Here is a 22,016-nt window from a genome sequence, read left to right as displayed (position 1 = left end):
TCTTTGCAGAAGCTGTTCACATGTTGAATCAATCTGGGAAGCAGAACTGCACCAACCAGCCTTGCCCTTACTATCTGCCAAGAACATTCATATGGCCCTGCTCAGATCTTAATTCAGGACTCATGCAATGCTGTGAATTTATGGATTATAGTGAAGAGACTGCTAGTCATTGTTCTGCCAGTTTTAAAGAATGCCAGTCATTGTTCTGATGATGTTAAGAAACAATGAAGCCTATTAATCTACTTTATTTTTAATTGCTAGTAGTCAGTCTGCAATGTCAACACCTAAAAGCAAAGATGCTTCCTAAAAGCATCACATTGACCACATAGTGAGCAGGAAGCTCATTGGGTGACTTTGAGCTGGTCACAGACTCTCAACCCAACCTACCTCACAGGGCTGCAGTGAGGAAAAAATAGCACTTGGGTTCTTCACAAGAGGAAAAAGGTGGGATATAAGTGCGATTTAATAGTTATAAAATTTTATGTTACTAGGAAATCCTATTTACATACTAATGATATGTTATCTTGAAACATCCAATAAAGTAATAAATCACCACAGTGTGCAGTTTTCTTCTCTTGGTTTGAAAATAATTACTTTTAGCATGCAAGAGCCAAGTAACCATGAATGAGCCAATCAAAATACTCAAAGTATTGTTTAACTCTTTTCATCTGAGATGAAAAGGCTGCATGAAAAGAGCTGTGCTCTCCAATCACCTAAATGTAAAAGTAAATATACCAATAAAGCCGCTTTGTGGACTGCAGCAAATGCCGACACAACTGAGTCTTCCTTCATCCCAGGGAGATTTTTATGCTTGCAGTTCCTCCAAACTAGTTTGACCTGCTAGTTCCTAAAGACTTTGCAGCGGTGCTAAGATGCTGGTGCAGCGCTGGGTAGCAAACATTCCAAGCAGTCTGGTGTCCCATTTAATCACTGAGCACTTCATTAAGCATTACTTGAAAAACGTAAGCATAATGAGGTTTGAACGCAAGAGTTGTACTTCAGAAGCCTGAAGGGAGGGCGGGAACAAGAGCGATCGTTCTTGCTTGTTCGGAGCGCATCTAGCTCCTTCCCCCACCCCAGTGACCCATCTTCTTCTTGTGGTACTTTCATCACTCACACGCACAGCCTTTTAAGGCCCTCGCTGCAACATGCCAGAGCTCTGAGCTTGGCTCAGAGTCAGCTTCCAGGAGTTACACGAAGTTTCCATTCCTAATGACTCTGTTTACAGGGAGACGGAGTGCCTGAACAAATCTTAGCCAAGGCATGCAGCAAAGCCGTTCTTCTTACCTTTCCTTGCCACCGCCTCTCCCCTGCGCGGCTGCGGTGCGTGCGCGCCCCGAGAACAGCTCGCAGCCTGGCACAGGCTTAACTCTCGGCCTGCTAGACTCATCAGGGCTGCACTCATTCCAGGGCAGCCACTTCCTCCTCCATAAGGAGCTTAGGAGGGCCCTATCCATTCCGGCTGCAGGTGAATGCTGGGAAGTGGACCAAAGGTCATCCCCATGGCGTCAGGAATCAGATTTCAGCCTCGACGGCCAAGTAGCCAACGAAGGGGGATGAAGGTATGCGAGCTGCTAAGGCTGCCCAGAGCACGCTTCTCGGCCAAATACTCAGTACATGTGCAAGTCTGCAGGCTAAGTCAAACTAATTGTGTCCATAATCATCTGGAAAACACACACGGATCTAATAATCACTGTTTGCAGCAGCCAGGACGAGGCTAAACCTGAAACGGCTCCTGTAGTAAAGGGGGTGATCTGCACGGTGACTGACCTGTTTGCTGTTTGGGGTTGCAATCCCCTACACACTTAACCCAGACATAATTCCTACTGAACACAGCGAGGGGTGATTCTGAGTAGACTTGTGTAGGATCCCATTGTTGTTCTCCTTCTTTTACCTGATTTTGCCTGAAGACTGTATTGTCTACAGAAAGCAACACTAAAGCTTGTGCATTAAAATCTGAAGCATGTCAGCTCCAATAAGGCTGCCTTGAGTTTAGTGGGATGTAATTCATGTATACAGCATTGGAGAAACAACTTGGCTGTCCATTTATGTATAAGTAGGAGAAGTAGGAGGCAGCATTATGCTTTACAAGGGGGGGGGGGGAAGCAAAACTGCTCCTCTTGGTCCCTGGGTACTTTAAGCACTCTCCCAATTCTGGTTTATTCTTGAATCACAGGGTGAAATAAAACCACCTAAAGCAACAGACTACAGTAGCAAGGTATTTATTTTGCTTTCCATGCTTGCACACACCTATTTATGTAAATAAATACACATTATGTAAATTACACATCACATAAAGGGGCAAAAAATCTAGTTAAGAGAAATACGAATTTCTCTTAGCTACAGATTGCAATTCTTATTATACTGAATTTATATCCCACCTTTTTTCTTTTGGAAAGAATCATGCAGAATGCTTCTCTAATGCAACTTAAATCACTGAAGGTTTATTTTGTATCCTCCAACCTTTGGCAGAGGAAACCTGTTTTACACAGGCTGTTTCCTTGATAGATGACTCCTCATGCTATCCACTAAAAGGCATTGTGCAACAATTCTGTCTTTTCCACTTTAATTTTTTTCAGGTCAGAAAAAGAAGCAGGAATATAAAACCACAGGAGGGTTAGAAATAGTGATGCTGCTGAATTTCAGAATTAGTCAGCTCAGCTCACCTGTCAAAATGCATCCATTTGTAATGTGCACCTTTATAGGAAGCCTGGCTTAGTGTATTATGAGGTTGCTATTACATTCAGGACTGATTATAAGCTTCAGAGCATGTGCAGTGTGCTTCCAAATAATGCAATTTCTGTGCAGACTTTATAGCATCGGTTTCCTTTGTGAAATGGGACATGGAGCACTTATGAATTGTCAGGTTTTGCTGTGGCCTGCTTACAAATATAACATCCAAATGAAAAGGCCAGGAGAAAAAAAACAACACAGTTGAATTATTCTAGGTCCAAAAGCATTGCCAGTATTTTTAAACCCTAAACTACTCTAGTCTCCTTGTGAGGAAGATATAAATTGATGATAATAGGTGTTTTCAATTATATTTATCAAGTAACAATTCAAACAGTTCACAGCACCCTGTTATTAGTCCTTCTCTTTAATTTTAATGACACACAAAACAGCTGTTATATAAAGGCCTAGTTTTACTCTTACCAGCAGTGGGAAGAATGGTTCTAGCATAATACAGGAAAATAAAATTAGGTTACACTGTGAATGGATGGTTTCTGAAAATCTGGGAGATGGCTTATGTTCAAAAACTAACCATCTAATATGCAATAACATAGGGGATTGGTCAGATGATTAATCAAGCATGGAAACATGATTACATACATTAATACAGGGTCTATAGGCTCACATCCATTGACTGTGAGGTTCTATTATTAGCAGGGCTAATAATTGAAAAGTAATCATTATGTTTCTGTAACAGAGCTGGGTGTGTGTTCTACAACATTCCTAAAATATGTATAGAACCTGTGATTTATCATGTGAAACAGTTTGCATGTGTTAATGTTTTGTTGATGTATCATTGTTACCTTGTATTTCTACATCATATGTTTATAATTGTATTTAAAATAATATGTAAATAATAATATAGACCCACAGTTGAAAAAATATGCAACTGGTTATAACATCTCAAAAACTGCATTAGACTCTGGTGTTGTGAGAGGTCTCTCTCTCTCCTTTCTTCTCTAGTAGACTTAAGACAAGCATGTAGAAGCACAATCTTTTTATTAGCACTTAATGGGTCGCAGTACAGTATAAATCAAAGTAGCATTCTCAAGATGTGGGAGAAGCCAGTGTAAAGTGTGGGGTCCAAACTGAAACTTCTGCTCCTGCCCTCCCTTCCAGAAAGAGTCTGATTCCACCCTCTGGGTGGCTCCTGCTGCTCAAGGACTTGATGGTGTGGACACCAGACACTTTGAACTGCTGTGCTCATGTCCCCTGTCCTCTCCTGACGGTGTCAAGAGCTCCTTCCCAATCTGCTCACCCCCAGCTCTGGGATGGCTTCCTCCTCTTCCAAGGCAGACTGGTTCCCAGTATTTGCCTGAGAAACTTTGCTAGGTAACCTTGAAACTGCCCAGTCATGTTGCCCTTCTGCCTCCTCCTCTGAATCAAATGAACCTCCCTGAGCAGAATGTGGCATGTAGAGAGGGGGACCAGCTCTCCCATCAGGGAAGCTTTCAGTTGTCCGAGCAAGCACTGATGCTAAACCACGGGAATTGTTTTGCAGGATTTAATCTTGGCTTTGTAATCTCAGGTAACTAACAAAGAGAATAAAACACATGTAAAATCTGGACTGCTTGATACCCCAACTTGTATCAGAGATCTTCATGTGAAGCAGGAGTATGTGCAGCTGCTGCAGTCCCCGCCCCCATCCCTGCTAACAGGCAGTCATTCCCCCCCCCCTTTTTTTTGCCTAAAGGAGAGAGATAATAATATTTGTTGTAAAATGTCACTGTGGATTGTAATAGCGGGCAAACCCAGAGCTGGGAAGATGAAGGTAAACAGCTCCACCTCTGTGTGGCCACAGATCTCAGTTCAAGTATGAATCAGCTCCACAGGTCAAATGCTAGTTAAAATAGAAAGTTTTTCCCCTGTTGATGGGAGATATGTGGGGGCCGAGCATGACACACTCAGACATTGTCCCCCAAATGTGCAGGCCCCAGTGGAAGATCCCAGCACCTGAGCAGGTTCATACACAAGAAGACAGTGCTTCAGGTAACCCAGTTCAAAGGATTTAAGGATTTTGTAAGACATTACCAGCACTTTGAACTGTGGCTGGAGGCGGACCAGCAGCCAGTGTAACTCTTTTAACTGAGGAGTTGGTTAATGGATTGTGCAGCTCTAGCTGGCCTCCTTGGATCAGGCTGCTTGCTGAACCTCTGGGAAAAAGCAGACAGAGACCAATTCCTGCAGAAACAAATTCCCCCTTGTCAGCATTGAGGATCCTGAAAACATGAAGGGCACTGGAAGCAAGCCAACTTCTGACATGAATCCAACAAATCCAAAGCTAGAACTTGTGAAAATGTAACTCTCTGCAGATTTTCAGCTGTTTCCATGAATGTTTCCTCACACTCACCTGATTTTCTGGGTTGCTGTTTTCATTGCCCATTTTGACATGTAGGTTTCCAGATCACCCGTTTATATGAAACAAGCCAGCTGAAAGAGATGAACCACCATCAGGCTTCTGTGTATACACTGCAGGGAAAATAGTTTTGAGGAAGAAAATTGCCTCTTTGGCCAGCTGAGCCATTCCCAATAAAAACTATTGCCAAGTTTAGAGGTGAACTCTGCAAAAATTCAAATATATACAAGGCTAATTAAACATTGGAAGAACCACACCAGATCCCAGCTTTGGAGTTCTAGCTTGCTCATTCTCCCACAGGGCTGGCCTTGTCATGCAACAAGGTAGAAGTGTTAGGAACAGTATAAGGCAGGGCCTTAGGTCAGGATATGAACTTTGTAACAGTGTAGAAGAAGCAGAGAACAGTGGTAGGAAGCTTGCTTCTGGCTTTATGCTTGCAGTCTCAACTCTTAAGTTAGACATCTCTCTTACTATAAAATGTTGTAGTTTGCTTGCTTCCTTGCTACAGTGTAGAGTGACTTGTATGTTCTGTAAAGCCTTAAATGCCTGAGCTGGTCTAATCCTGGAAACTAAGCAGAGCGAACCTGGTAAGATTCTTAGGGGAGACAAGTATCTTGCACTGAGCAGGGGTTGGACCCAATGACCTTCTAGGCCAATTCCAACTTTTTGATTCTGTGATTTACCTAACTTGGAAAATTGCTTTTCTCTTATGCATTGTGACATGTATACATTTCAGGTAACTGTCAAATGGGTACAGTGTCTTGAAACCTGTTGTCTTGCATACTGACACACACATGTGTGTTTCTGGAGTGCCATTCCAATAAAATCATTGCTGTTCTCTAACTTTCAGCATACCTGTTTGGCTAAGCTATAACAACTGGTGTAACAAACAGGATAAAGATTCCTAGATAAGAGTTAAGTCATTTTAAGATAACATCTTTGGATTAGCTGGTTCCTGTGAGCTGGACTCAGTTGAACCAACCAAGTCAAGCTGGGACAAATAAGGTAAGAGAGGTTTTTTCCTCCAAAAATATTCTTTCATTTGACTTGTGTAGTCCAGTTCTGTTTGATCAGGTGATGATTAGTACACCCTGTTAAAAAAGTGTTGTTGCTTGTGGTTTTGTTGGAATTGAACATAAAAAGGAATCTGAGTCTTCCAAAAATCCCACACAGGTCTGTTAGATCAAATAATCAGGAACTATGGGCAAAATGGTGTTCAGCTGCCCATCTGTGTCTTAAATGGTTGGTTTTTCTGTGTTAAAGCAATCAGACCATCAGTGGCTGAGGTCTGGAAGTTTTGGCTGAGACAAATTAGACTACCTGAAGGGCTTTTCTGGTTAATCCTCATCCTACGGGTTCCTTTGGATCAGTTTGACTCCTAACAAAAAGTCTGTGGAAATAGACAAAAGGACTGTAATTCTTTCTGCTGAATCTTTGGCTCCTTCTTACACTTGATTTTTCTTGCTTTTTCTGATTGTACTACTGTATACCTCCCTGTTTTTCTGACACTCAACCACTCTCCTAACCGATAAAAGAAAGCTGTGCTGAGAAAGAAGGCTAACAGGGAAAGACTTAAAAGATTAGAAAAATATCTCTCTCCCGCTGTGAGCCTGACCAAGAGAACTGGCAAAAGCACACCCAGTCCAAAGGTCAAAATTGGCTGCCCATTTTCCTTTGAAAATATACTTTAGCTGCAGTTCAACTCGAAAGGTATCAGCATGTTCAACTCCACTTGGAGGTCCAGGCATTCAATTTCCTCATTGAACAGGGCCCAAAACAGGCCTGGAACAGGAGAGCTGCAACGAAGTTCGAGAGTGCCACAGTTCCAAGAACCCAACCCAAGCCACTGGAAGGATGGATGTCCTAAGCAAAGGAAAAAAATGGCCATGCCCAGCCATTCCATCTTTTTTGCCCTCCTAATCATATCACTTCTCCAAGAACCATACCCCTCTGCTTTCTTAATTCTTTTTTCTGGTATTTCTCCCATTCTCTGGTTTTATTTTTACAGTTGTTAGGATTTCAGGGAAGCTGACAGAGTGCCAATCTCATATCCCACTCCAATGACCATTGTCCTCTGAGGGTCAAGCTGTCCTTTCTGTTGGCACCAAGTGCTCCTGCAAAATTGATTGGGCAGAGATCTCCTATGTACACTCAACTCCCAAGTACAGTCTGGATTATGTGTATGTAACTCCACCCCAGTCTAATGTTACCTCTTTGTTAATTTCTTTTTCTGATACTTTTCACTCTGAAATCTCTGAATCTGTTTTAGCTTTTCCCCTTTTTTGAACAGTAGTCTGAATTGTCAAAGGTACTTTCCCCATTGTGAGTAGCTACAGCCCATGAAGCCTGTCTCCTTAATGTGGCCTGGGTTTATTCCCTTCTACTAGTGTGAAGCAAAATCTGTTGTCCAAAGAACAAATGAAAGCACAATCCCAGTGATAGAAAACCAAAAGGAACTAAGTTTCTGAAACTCCCTCACCATTTAAAATCTTTTTTACAGCCCTTCTCTACAATCTCCAGTCTTTTGCTCAGTCTGCAGGCTCTTTCACTGGTTGCCTATAAAGCTAATTTTTAAAAATTGGCCTCAGATGTAGAACAGGCTTGCAAAATCGATTCTGCAACATTTTTGCAATTTTTGGCTACCAAAAAGTGCAAAGCTCTGGAAGAAGCAACCCGCATTAAGCAGTACTATGCCTAAGCCCATGAGAAGAAAGGAGTGTCTCAATGGTGTTCACCAAAACAGGGGAGAAGAAGTCATTTGTAGCAAAATGCCTTGATCTGGCATGGTTCCCAGCTGTCATCACATGCACAATTACTATTCCTAGGAAGCTCCAATAGCTGGAAGCATTTGGGGCTAACAAAGTCTGTTGCAATGGCAAGTAGAGGTTTGCTAGGAAATGATGAAAGATGTGCATTTAGGAATGTCAGCCCCTCCAAGATAATATGTCTCAAGACATGTGTGAAACAATTTCTGAGGAGAACAGAATTTGTTCCTGAACACACATTTGCTTATTCTGTTATCAAAATATTTGTTCCCCTTTCATGCATTTGCAGTCGGATTCCACCACCACTTTAGCTTTTGTGTGAGACAAGAATGTGTGTGTGGGGCGGTGGGGGAAGCAGGGGGACATCCTACAACCTAGGATCTGTACAGGGAAAGTTTTTGCAATATATAATGCCAGGACATTAAGGGACTAACAGATATGTCCTAAACCATAACAACAGGCTCTTAATATTAGACCCAGGCAGGGAAATGGCCAACCGAAGCAAACTGCATCTCCTAGCATCTCTACCCAGCTTTAGCAGTGGTAAGGTATGATGTAGTCCATCAATATCTGGAGGGCTACACATTCCTCATTCCTGCACTTGACAGTAGTCAGATGCAGTCAGACTGTTGGACTGGGACTCAAGAGATCTGACTTCTGGGTCCCACTTAGCCATGAAGGTCAGTGGGTGACTCCAAGCCAATCACTTATACTTGTCTAACCTAACTCACAGGGTTATTGTGAAAACAAAATGGAGAGGAAGAGCATTATGTAAGCTGCCTTGAGAGGAAAAAAGACAGTTTTATTAACTGAAATAATAAAACATATCTGTATCATCAATACAACTTTACCTTCAAATTATTGTACGAAGTTATAGGCAAATGAGATTTATAGCAAAACAAGGGATTTTTCCACAATGCACTTCAGTCTAGAGGCCTCTTGAATGATGCCATGCGAGGGGTTTCCCAACCCTGAAATAGCAGCACAAACATTGGTCAGTCATACTTCCTCATACTGGTGAAATTCTACATGTACAAAATTGAATTACTCTTCAAATGTGCATTTATATTATATTCAATATTCATGGAAAGCTAGAAGGCCAAAGTCAGGCATCAAAACATGTCTTAATTTCTATACTTTTTGCATTAATCTCAGTTTTAGTTTTAGCAAAATTACTTTAGTCTTTGACAAAAGGAATAACTGAATAATGCACTACTAAGGCCTAATTTGTATATATACACTTCCTGTTTAATCAGTGATTTGTGTGTGTGAAATGATTTGCTAAAGATTTCCAACCAAACAATATTAGGTCTGTGAAATTCAGCATCCATGTGCTGTAGGACTCTAAAAAACACTTCACCTTTGCTGTAGGCTGCAATGTAGAGCCTTACAGTGCAATACTATACATGTCACTGAATAATAACAAGAAGAGGTTCAACTACATTCAGTAAGCTTACTCCTAGGACAGGTAGAATTAGAATCTTCAGGTTGCTACTTTGATTAATTTAGACAGTTTGCATGGTCATAATGAGAAATAAGCTGCCATATGTGGGCCAAGTTTCCTGAATTACCCTGGCTGGCACAGCTTGCCATATCATCCAAACCTATGTAGCATGTCTTGTTGGGGAGGGCAGGAACCCTCAAATAGCCCCAGACAGCCCATGGATTCTTCAGGCAGGCCATGATGTCCAAGTCCATTCAAGGCACACCAGCAAGAATTACCGCCAGCAAGTGCACCAAGGTTAGCAAGCCACTGTGGCTTGTTGCACATGCTACAGTTGTGCAACTCAGTCGTGGCCAGTTGCTTGTGAAAACAGGAAATATGGGTTGTTATACCCATGTTTCTGCCTGAACTAAAAGGGTGTTTATGAAAGGGGGTGTGTAGAAAGGGAGGCTCTTTTCAAGAACTTGAACAACAATTGGCTTCTCCAGTCATAAGCAAGATGGGACTGAAGTACATGGCTAGGGATTTTCCAGTTTCAAGTTATTGTTCCAGATCATCATCAACATTATTTTGTTTTAGTTTACATGATTTTTGTTTCATATCCTGGCTAGTAAAGTCAAATGAAATCTGAATGTCGAATTTGCTGCTTAAACAAACCACAATAAAAGCACTTTATTTGGCCCATGAGATAAGGTTGCAGGGAGGAGCTTCCAGGTCCATTGCTTGTTCTTGCTTTAGTAGGTTATGGTTTAATTCTTTTTTTTAACCAATTCTTTTCTTACAACTGCATATATTTTTTTCCTATGCTTAGATAGTGTAAAATATGAATCTCCCAAATGAGCAATCTGTTCAAAGCCAAGAAGTCCAGTGCATGCCTAGAGCCTTCCATACTATCCCGCCCTGTTTAAATCATTTGCATCTGTGGATAAACCCCTCCATCAAAATAAAATAATGTTCAAGTTTAAGTGCACATGAAATCTGTGAACTGGAGCAAAGTCTTCCCTTTTTCTTTTAAAATTACAAAAAGAGATAGTGCCACATCAACCTGGAAAAGCCTTTTATTGCAGTCCTGTGCTTCTTAAACATAAAAGCTACACTAATATATGCACTGTCTAGAGAATGTATCTCACTGAAATTAAGGAGACTTTTTTTTTCTGAGAAGCATTGTTCAGTTTGCACTGTAAATCACATAAACTGGAGCAGAAACAACTTCAGTTACACTATGCTATAATGCTTTCTTTTGCTATCTAAAGCTGCCCGGGTTCCTCAGCTCAAATATGGGCAAATTGTCCCTGTAGAAGTCTCATTAATACACAAATCTCTCTATTAAGACACTATTGAAGCTTAAAACATAATCCCACAGCATTAAATTGGACAGCATAACCCTCTCTGGGAAATGGTTACATGATTTTGAAAGCCCCACTAGGCTTACATCCCCCAAATGTGAACATTTTGTGATATTTTCATATTAATGTTATTGCTTTAATTTTTTTCAAATGTCAGTGATTGTTCATTTAGTTCCCCTTCTTATTTCTAGATAGCTGACTTTTCAAGCATGCAGATTTTATCTCATTAAAGCCTTTTAAAACAAGGCTGTGTTTTGGAAAATAGTACTCATGTAAAGCTAAGATAATCAAGTAATTGGAGAACTTGTTGTTGCATGAAACAAAATGCCTTTGATGAAATAGTAATAGAAATAAATTCTTAACAGACTTACATTCCAGGACAGAGAACAACGTGGCTGCTTTGGACCCCTTTTGGCAGTTTACTCTTTTAACTACCTCACTAGTTTCTATCTTGCTTTTCTTTCTCTGCCTTCCTTTCCTCTGAACTGAGCTATCATTTAAATGACCTACCTTAAATTTAACATAACCAGTTGAACAAATAACTTTGACTCCACCCAGGTACCAAGTAGAACCAGTCAGTTACCTAACCAAGAGAGAATGATCCTCCAGGTTTGGAGTGGCAGAAAAATATGCAAGTATATATCACAGAATGAACATTCTGTCACCTTCCTATGACTTCTGTTTATAGGGTTATGCAAGATACAACCTATAAACTTTATAAGGATCATTTCTGCATGCACACCCACACATGCACACGCACATTCACACACACACTCATACACAATTTATTTTGTTACAAATACTTTTAATTATCTCAGTACTCTTGGCTGATATTTTAGAATGTTGCTAAAGGGAGGTGCTGAAGCCATTAATTCAGTCATTTAGCACCCTTCATCCATTTCACAATAACAACAATTATGCCTCACAACCCTCCAATGAATCCTCTAAAACACACAGTAAGAATGGCAGATAAACTACTTTTATCATACTTTTTAAAACACCATTGATGCATAGAGGGAACTATCTGCTCTGCATCTGACATTTTGAAAAATCCTCCCAGCTTAGATGATTGATGAGCAAGCTACCCCAAGCTGAGAAGTTCACCCCAGAGTAGCTTCATAATCTACAGGGGTTCTCTGTATCTTCACCCAAACACAAGAAGCCTTTCATTGTGCAGGGGGCAGGGGGGTTCATACAAGGGTTTTTCTTATGGGGTTTTCCTCTTTGCCTTTCCATATGTTCCACTGCACAGTCCAAGGTGGTGAAGAATTCTGAAATACACTAGGTGTCAATAGTGACTAAAGGCATAATATAGAAAAATCATATTTACTTTGCTCTTTAAAAAAATGCTGTGAGAATGGCTCAAAAAACAAGAGAAAGTTGTTTCTCAAGTGACACAATGAAAAGTCCTACAAGCTTCTGTGAGTGACAGACTGCAAGTACATAATAAATAAAATACATAAAGGAACAAAAGATCTACCCATTTTTTCCTCAGAAAAACAATTGATTGCTGGCCTCTACAATAGAATAAATTGTTCACATTTTAGTAAGTAAACCTTAGAAGTTACCCATATTCCCTCAACAAGGCAATAGCTAAGGAAACTCTTAGAAACTTCAGAAACATAAATGGACAATGCTTACATTAAAAATAGCTGTAACAATTGATACAAAACAAAAATGGGCACAATGGAATATTGGTGATAATACTCGGAGTGTGCAGGATCATGAATGGAAAACACAAACCAAATAAAACTTTTTCTGTTAGCATTACACATGAAATGTTAGGCTATTGTTTGCTTGAAATTAAATCCTTACATATTTTAGAATAACATTATTTGATATTAGTTTGAGAAGGTTTTAGTTAACCTTGAGAAACACAAAAGTATCAATTGTAGCTCATTCACACATGTATTCACTTTATTTAAGCACCTTTAATTCAATGTGGAATATGAGATTGAATATGTGAATTACCTCCAATGAAGAAGCAGTATTTTATACGATGGGCGAGTTTGTACCAACAAACAAGCTTGTTTAAAATGGCTTGTTTATACTGCATACCAGGTGCCATTTCTGTAATTACCTTCCTGGATGCAGTTTATTGTCTCATGTGAACTCAGATGGCATGGCTTGTTCAAAGAGAAAACAGCCTTCAAATAACCCCACTGCCACCATGGGTTGTTGGGTGTGGGGAAAACAATGCTTAAGTAACTCTACTATATATTATTTAGGGATTGTGTTTCCCTCTCAAGTAAACTTTGCCATCTGAGCTCAGATATACGAGTTATGCCCAGGTGGGTAACTGGGGACATGATATCTAGCAGACACCAGAGAAACAAGCCACCATAGCTTTAAACTTTAGGATGCTGTGTTTTATTTTTACATTTTGTATTGTTGAACCATCCTGAGACTTTTGAGAAAAGTTTTAAATAATTTCATTGTAATATTGCTAGGTCATTGTCTAGTAGTATGAATATTCCTTCTTTCATGATTGGTCTGTAGTAGCTGTCTGAGGCATAGAAGTCATTAATTCATGTTGCAGTCATCAAATGTTAATCATGCAGGTATAAACTCACATCTATGAAATTGACGTGAATGATTAGATGCATGTCAATTCCATTGTTTAGATGAAAAGGCAAAATTCTCTCCACCTTATCTCTGAAATCCATTTGTGCTGATGGTACACAAACAGTCATTGTGAAGATGCACTGTGAGGAAACAACATTAACAACAGCCATCACTTTGGTTATATCTTTATTCCTTCTCCAGCACCCCGACACACAATAGGCATCAGAAACACTGCAATGCAAAATGCAGGTGGGGTCCTGCTCATTACAGTAGGTGGGTAAGAGGCGTAGACGGCAGAATCAGGAGAAGCCTCTGTGACTGTCCCAGTGCTGCTGCATCAAGGGATTTAGGAACACACATGTTTTCCAGGGTGTTCGTAACCAGGCAGAGAATGGGATCTCTCCGCTGTCTTCCAGCAAGTGAGGTTGAAGGCAAAGCACATCCTTGGGATGCATCAAGTCAATCTTCAATTATGTGAAGCCAGGCTACCACTAGAGACGCAAAGGCAGAAGAACTAATGTGACCACCATCTCCGTGCTTCCAAGGGAAGCAGGGATCTGTACTCGAGTGTTAATGAATGCAGCATTCGTATCCACGCTTGCCTGTTTTCCCTGTGCTCTTCAGACATTGTTCAGTGCCTAATGCCTACATAACCATAGGAACAAGAGCGCTGGAGCAGACCGAGGGTCCATCTGTTCACCCTGTGGCCAACCACAGGGGTGGGGGGCGCAAGTAGGACATGAGTGCAGCAGCACCCTCCTGCCCACATCCCCCAGAAACTAGTGCATGTTGGTGAAGTGCCTCTGATACTAGAGGCAGCATGTAGCCATCAGGACCAGTAGCCATTGATAGTGTTTCCTCCCTGCTAGGAATACTTTCCCAGTGATTCACACTGTGGGTGTGGATCCCAGAGACAGAAACTCTTTAAAATGTGGTGATGCAAGAGGCATGGCACCTGCTTCTCCCATGACTTAATTGCTGTTATTAGCACTCTGTCAGGATCAATGAGTACAAGTAATTGATGATAAAGCCTGTGTGCAGAAACAGGCAACATAGGCAGAGCTGCGGTTTCAAGGTTTAACCGGTTGTCCTACAGAAGTGTGGCTGGGAGTTTGGGCACAACATGGAGATAAGTGCACTTAGGATTTCAGCCTTCATGAATGGCTTGCATTTGGTTGTCACACTAGAGGGAAAGTGAAACATAGACTGATAGGGTTTATTAGAATCTTTTCTATTGAGAAATAGTTCATGGAATGCTGATGCCACGATTTTTTTGTTTTTAATCACAAAAATATTTGCTTCCACTGAAGTTTAATGTCTGAGAACATTGCAGAGATTCCTCCACTTGTGGGAGTGTATTAAACCCTTTCTACAATACCTGAAGTAGATACCAGTTTGTTTCTTTCCCAGCACAGCTCATGGTTACCTTTAAAGCCTTCAGTATCTTGGAATCAACATAAGTGAAAGGACCACCTTGGCTATTACCTAAGATGTGGCAGAGAAGCCTCACCCAATACCTGAACTACTGTTGATTCAGGTACATCAGAGAGCTTTTTCTGTGGTTACACCCACATTTTTCATCTTCTATTTATGCAGACTCTTCTATTTATGCAGATCTTATGCTGGCCTGGTCAAGATTTTAATGACTGAGCTGCTCCTTTTTGACTGGTTTTATCAGCTGCAGTTGTTCTAGTTTTTAATCAATTTATTTTATTGAATAGTACTTGTTTCTGTTCGATGTCTTCTGAGATGTGTTGACAGTGGAAAGGCAAGCTATAAAATTGCCAAAATAAAAACCAGAAGTAATATTATTCTTAACATGATTAAACAGGCATGTTTTCTGCATGTACAAATATTTCTTACCAACAACATGAGCATACACAGAAATTAATTGGGAAAGTGTAGAATATCATAGTATAACTTAGAAAACAAGACTAGATTGATGACTGGGAAGAGACCTGGAGTAGAACACATTAATCATCCATTCATAGAATTGTTTCAGTTTGTGCCATCCTGCATTCTTCCCACCCTGCAAAAGAGCTAGGCAACCATCTAAATATTTTGCCCCTGAGCACAAGGGAAAGCTAAGGTGCTGCCAGGATACTCTGTATGCCGTCAGAGCCTGACATCCCCTTGCCCCTTGAAGACCAATAGAAGCTCATCTCTATTGCTCTCATATTCCCAGAGTCACAATTCATTTTGTATCATCTGTGAGGATGGAAAAAAGATGCTCCAATCTTGGAGCCCAGCTCTGAATTTGAGGTGAGTTTCAAAGGCTGGAGCTAGGACATCAAGGTCTCCTATGGGCATGTATAAAGTGTCTTACAAGCACAGAAGTGCACCTTTGCTTTAAAAGCACCAACCATAATTTAAAAAAAAATTAAAAAGAAGTAACTGTTCAAAGGAACTAAACCTGGAAAAAGACCATTTTAAAATGCAGCAGTTTAAATTTTAAAAGGCTTGACAGAATAAACAAGTTTTTGCATGGTACTGAAAGCCGGTATTGACGGTTGCTGCTGCAAAAGGCACAAAACAAATACAACAAAGGGTGACAGTTCTAAGCAAGTTACCCAGACTCAGTTCTGCCCTTAAAAAGTGGGAATAATGGAGGCCCGTATTACTGGTATATTGTAAGGGAAACATTTGCAAAATGTTAAAGAGTGCTTCAGCTGTTTGGCAGTATAGCTATTAAATAAATATATGTATATAACTATGACTATATTAAAAGCAGGCAGATATTCAAGGAATGACTGGAGAAAGACAAATCTACAACTGTCTAATAATGTGTGTCTGTTCTCTGTGTTGTTGCATAACACTGTAATGTGTGGTACTGCCCTTGGGAACATCCTACACAAATTTATTAAGTGCAAGGCTGATTCAGGTCTTTCTATGCTGCAGAATATTTGGAAGGTAGTGTTGCACTCCTACATGGTCTGGTCTTCTTGCCCTGACTGTGTTCTTCCAGCTATGTAAAGGTTGTTTCCAAGTAAGTTACCTGTCTAGGCGGTAGAATTCTTGATTGCACCACTTCCAATGATATACAAAGGATTTAAAATATTCCACATGTAAACAGTACTCCTTGCAATAAGGAAATCCCTAGCATATCAGGGAGAATGATTGCCATCTAGTCCTGAAATATTTTTTCCTGTTTGTAGGGAATATTTTGCCTGAAATTCTCAGGCAAAACTGAAAATAAGAAAAGAAAGTCATTTTCCCACTTAACCAATCTGTAGTCCAATGGAATACAGTCCAGTCTGCCATTATAGGACTTCCCATCTCATCTCCACTTCTTCATTGTGCTGTACATGTAGACATGCAGTGTTTAAAGTGGACCTTTCAGATACAATCAGCAGGACTTTGCACATGATTTGGAATCTTCTACAGGTGTTTACAGAAGACCCATGTGGTTGGGCCGGACAATCTCCACATAGGAACAGTTCTGCAAAAAACAATTCCAGAAAACATCAAAGGACCTTCTTTCTGCCATAGGAAGGACCTATATATATGTGGCTGAGTCATTCAGATGTTTTCCAAGCACCATGGGAGTGGCTTTGGATGAACATCTTCCATGTGGTAGAGAGACTATTCAAAGAACACCTCAAGCAAAGGCTTGGTAGAACTTTAGAACAAAGTAGCCATTTACACATCACAAAAAAGACAAAAAGAAGGTGCTAATTTGCATAATAGTTACATAAGCTAAGTTATATGTATACCAATAAATTTAGAAATAAAAGCTGCAGGGTGAATAGAAATACAATGCATGTCACCATAGCAGTAAAAAAATATCTGCCTGCCTCTTCGTTCTGCTGTCCAGATACTGCTGATAAGTAGTATCAAGGCCCCTGACTTTCCTTATGGTTGTTTGATTTTCAGACAGAGCCAAGAAGGACAGGCAGAGAACACCTGCCAATAGAGGCCTGTGCAAAGACAGACACCTGTCCTGGCTATCCTGGTTGAAAAACAAGGCTTGAATGGCTTGTACACAAAGGCCTCCCCCCGCCCCCAACAGTTTTGCATGTTTTCCCTTTTGCAGTTGCTGAAGGGAATGGAGGATTTTCAGAAATTGTTTCAAAAGTGGTGCAGCTTAAATACCTTGTACTCTTACTTGGTGGTGGTGGCACAACTGCTGCTAACGTAAGAAGTCATACTCCTCAGCTAGAATGAAAAGGAAGTCATTTAATAACCAAGGAGCTTCACCATTAGTGACTTAGTGCTTCACAGCAGGTGGTAAACCACACTATCACACCTTCTAATTGGATCAGGAGGTAGTAAAGGCTGGTCAGTTCCAGCTCCTTCTGTCTGGCTCTTGGGAAGGGAAGGAAATGAACAAAGCCAGGTTCTGTCACTCCCAGATGGCACAAAAGCTCAATACTTCAGTCGAACACAAAACCTAATCTATTTCTCTTCATGACAGAGCTAAACTTACATAACTAATTTGGTTGCCTAGGCTGACTCTGGCACTATTTATAATACCCTATGTTATCATTTTCCAGTCATAAGAACAAACTGCTAGCTGTGTCAAGCTATCTGCTTTCAGAAGCTAGGAGAACTTACTTTTGAAGATGGCTGTTTGTTTTCCCATCTGCCCCCAGTGAAACCACAGTACACTTATAAACAGTGGAGTTATACAGGGAACTTGGAGACCCCTGCCACCATTTAGATTTCAGGGAATTGCAAATACTTAGAGAGAGCTTGGAGACTATGGGAAAAAATATATATAGCTATGTATTTTGTGAAGACAATCCAGACATCTTAGTAATAAGGGTATTGTGTTTTCTAAAACTTGAAAACAGAGGCAGTAATTATTCGTTCGATTAGCACAACACTCTCAGAATGGTGGATATAATTAAAATAACATCAATTTAAAGTCAGATTTAAAACAGCGTCACCTGCCATAAAACATCCCTGTGACAATAAAATTCGGTAAGCCTATGTAACAAACAAACAAGCAATGCCATACAATATATAATAACAACTATTCCAAATGTACCAAAACAATTTAAAAGCCAACAGAAAACCAAATAGTCAACAATTAAAATGGTGAGAAAAAAAAGTTTTAACCTAGCACCGAATAATGTATAAAATCAGCACCAGGCCTATCTCCCTGGGGAGCTGATTCCATAGACAGGGTGCCACCGCTGAGAAGCCCCTTCCCTCCATAGCCACCCTCTTTACTTCCTTCCGGGGTGGCTCACAGAGAAGGACCTCTGTAGAAAATTGAAGGGTCCTCTTGCACCTTGTCAGGTGGTTGAATGACAAAGAAAAACTGGGCTGGATTTTTGCAAGGCAATAGCTGAGACAGACTCTTCTTCCCCTGATGATATGAACATGAGTGGGCCTTTTGTGCTTAGTATAAGAGTCCCCTGTTCCAGAAGAGGAAGGGAGGGAGAAATAGAGAAAGAACCAACAGCCAGATAATAACTCAGAACATATACAGTAAAAAAGATAATGGATCAAAGACTGCTCTCCTATGACCCCTAACTCCAGATCAAGCTCCACTGGAACACAGTTAGACTTAACTGTGAAAAACACGCATTGGATTAAGTTATGTGAAATAAATTAGAATTCATAGTTATGAAAGGGATTGAACTGTTTATCTTCAGAAATGCACTGACTGGTCTTAATATTGGAAGCATATTTGGAAAGATGGAAGCAAAGATGGAAGCAGACTTTGTGAACCCTTCCTTCCCATGACAGTTTCTCCAGGCCCCTGAAAATGCTACAGAGATAAGCAGGATGCTGCTTGAATGGGGTGCACTGTGGCATGTGTGAGGGAAGGGAAGTCACCACAATTGAGTGGGAGAACATCTATGAACAGAGCCCTTCCTCTTGCCTGAGATTTCTTCCTGAATCTAATGCACTGACTGCTGTCCAGTTCTGCAGACACTGAAGAGGTCCCATTGTCCTTTCATCATTTATAGCTAATGTAGTTTCCTCACCAACTCATCCACAGTATGCAGAATTGCTGTGGATTTGCATTCAGATTGCTTGAGGCAATGACCAACCAGATCCTTAAAATTAAGGGAAAGTGTCTGTGACCCAGTGTTATGCTCCCATGGAAGCTAATTGTTACACTGTTTTCCTTAAATTTACTGGAAGTCTAGATCTATGAACTATGTGAAGGGGAGTAAAAGGTAAACTCTGCTCATACTCCAATTGAGACATGAAGAGAGACTCCTGCTTGAGGCGATGAAACAGAAAGGTGTTTGGGGCTCTAGAGGCTACTAGCATTTTCCAGTGGTTTGCCTGATGTGGAAACCATGGACTCTGACTCTCTGTTGGTATGCTTAAACTCTGCTTTAGGACTAGCCTATTTGCAAAGAGACTAGATGCTACAAAAATGTTACAAGCTTCCAGGAACCATTTTCCAAGTGGTGTTCCACCTCTACAAGGTATGGCTGCTCAGAAAAGTGGGATGAGTATAAAAGTTTATTATGCAGTGATGCTGTATTCTGCCAGTCTCGTATCTCTATCCGAGGAGCTGATTTCGTTCAGAAGGTTGATGGAGAAGATATTTTTGTTCTCCCTCCTACATTCTGTGCATGACTCAACCAGTTTCCCTACCCCCTTGATGCTCATCTGTGACCTGAAATAACCTGGTCAAAAAAGTATCTAAATTAGGAACAGCCAATAATGCAACCTCAAAGATCTTTTAAAATGTCTTGGCAGCAGTTATTGGTGCTTCTGCCTGCACATCAATGTCCAAGATGGCTAGGAAAATTTTCTCCCAATAGAAAATTGTCTTCTGTAGAGGAACTGGACTTTGAGAATATAGAAGCCCTATCTTTGAATCTTACTATTTTGAGCTGAGGAAGAGCCAAAGGTTGGCCAGACTCATCGGCTCTGATCCTAAAAATATCCATGCAACTCCTATTTGCAAATAGGACAGTGAGCACTTAACTGTTTGCAGAAGAGAGGCTGATATGTGGTAGGCCTGGAACAAAGCTCAGAGATTCAGTTTAGGGTTGCTACTAGTGGAAAGGATTTAGGTTAAGTTTTTTTTAATACAGGGAAACACCCCAAGATTTATTGGGCCTTGAAAGGTGGCAAATATGCTCTCACAGTTTACCTCTGGAATCCATATGTCTTCCCAAGTTCACACTACACTTGTACACCTGGCAGAAGCAGGTCAGTACATCCAAGATAAAATCTTACACCTGCATAAACCTTACACCTGCTTCCTATATTAGTGTATACCAAAGTCTTTACACAATCACTTTCAAGCATCTAGATTGACTCTCAAGCGATAAACAAGAAAGCTTTGTATGCACACAGAGAGGGAGAAATGACCCACACAGAAACTACAGCCATCTTTCTGCCGACAATAGGAAAGGGCATGCCAGGTTTTCTCATTTCAGTCTTGAGATCTTAAGGTAACAAATATGTGGTAGTTTTACAGGGGAATGTACACATCCAGTGCACACTCGAATTCCTAGGGTCTACATGCAAGACTGGGGCTGCACATGTGCTGCACTTACTTATGAGGAAACACATGGATACACACCTCAGTGCACACTAACCATGCATCCCTCGCTGCCCAGTGAGTACTTGGACTTGCTGGGCCCAGTCCCCATCCAGTCCCCAGTCCCTCCCAGGTGAGGTTGCAGAGGCGTTGAGAGAAACATTTGCTTCTCCTTGCCCCCAGTGACACCCACCTCCAATGGAAGTGGAAAGGCTTTTGTGGCAGTGGGACTCAGGGGGCTGCACAGCAAGGCTTGGGTCCCACCTGTGACCCACAGACCACATGTTGTGCGCTCATTTATCAGGATAGGGTATATGCTATCAAGGAAAATAGGTAGGACACTTAATATTGCTCCCATAATTTTCTGAAAAAGCAAAAGCCACTTTGTGGAGTTGCTGGTGTTATAGTTACATCAGCAGAAATGCTGAGCATCGCTGGCTCCGAGCTGCTGCATATACAGTAACTCTTCTTCCAACAAGGGCACTGTAAAGTAGGTTCAACAAATTTTGAAGGCTGCCTGAAGAGAATATAAACTATCCTTGACACTGGAAATATCTGCATGATTACCTTTCCTTTTAACAAACAACTGATTCTTGCCCTGTGTCAAATGACGCCAGCTGCTGACAAAAATGCAAAACAAATGTTGGCCACGGATTTCATAAACTGCAACTTAATGGTGTAGCTTGGCTCCAGATTTGTGGGTCACAGTAATTGTTCTCATAAAGAAAGTGGTTAAATGTAGTCGTCAGCTTAGAGTCTGGTAAGACTCGGAAACAGTGAGCAATAAAAGAGCTTGGATGTTTCACAGGCAGTTTTTTCCAATACATTTCCCCTTTTCTCTAATATTTGCCTTGTATAATAAGATAACACAAACCATCTGCTCCAACTTCTTCACTTCCACAGATATTTATCTACCCCTGGTTCTTCCCAATGTGTGCTTCATCCGCCACGAATGGCTACAGTTCCCCTCTCAATCCCATGTCACAACAATGCAGGCATGCCCATCATTTGGCAACCACAGTGTCAGACGCACGTGCAAGGCTGTTCCCGGGCAGCCAAGGCCATTGACGGGGTTGTCATCAAGAGACATCGCCACAAACAGTACACTTCCCACAGAGGCTGTTTCCAACGTCAAGTCCGAGGGGGCTCCCAGAGGACGGACTCCTAGCATTACTGACCGAAGGATATTGCGTGGCTCTTCTATCCTTTCTGTTGGGAATGAACAAGGCTGTTGTTCTTGTCCCGCTTCCTGGGCCAGGGTGGCACTGAATCTTCAGATGGGGATGGTGAGGGCTGCAAAATGAGGAGTGCAGACATGGAGATGGTGGAGGTAAGAGGAATTGCTTAT

At 41.1% G+C, this 22,016-nt stretch overlaps 1 protein-coding gene across 8 annotated transcripts in view; it reads right to left on the bottom strand.

Moving 5' to 3' along the window:
* TACC2 (transforming acidic coiled-coil containing protein 2) overlaps positions 1-22,016 on the bottom strand; it is a 189,855-nt gene that overhangs the window by 159,962 nt on the left and 7,877 nt on the right. For 6 of the 8 annotated variants that reach the window (XM_044440279.1, XM_044440305.1, XM_044440331.1 and 3 more), the window contains 2 exons: positions 8,703-8,822; positions 5,081-5,160 (listed from right to left, as the gene is read on the bottom strand). In XM_044440279.1, the coding sequence (XP_044296214.1) occupies positions 5,081-5,113 (33 nt within the window). In that variant the 5' untranslated portion in view covers positions 5,114-5,160; positions 8,703-8,822. Of the gene's footprint in view, positions 1-5,080; positions 5,161-8,702; positions 8,823-21,846; positions 21,972-22,016 lie in introns of those variants that run through there. The other 2 variants (XM_044440298.1, XM_044440288.1) reach the window with 2 other exon arrangements.

This window comes from Varanus komodoensis, unplaced genomic scaffold (genome assembly GCF_004798865.1).
Source record: "Varanus komodoensis strain SLA01 unplaced genomic scaffold, ASM479886v1 scaffold1, whole genome shotgun sequence".
Lineage (NCBI taxonomy): Eukaryota > Metazoa > Chordata > Lepidosauria > Squamata > Varanidae > Varanus > Varanus komodoensis.
Note: the sequence above shows the minus strand (reverse complement) of the source record. Positions and strands in the feature narration are given on the sequence as shown.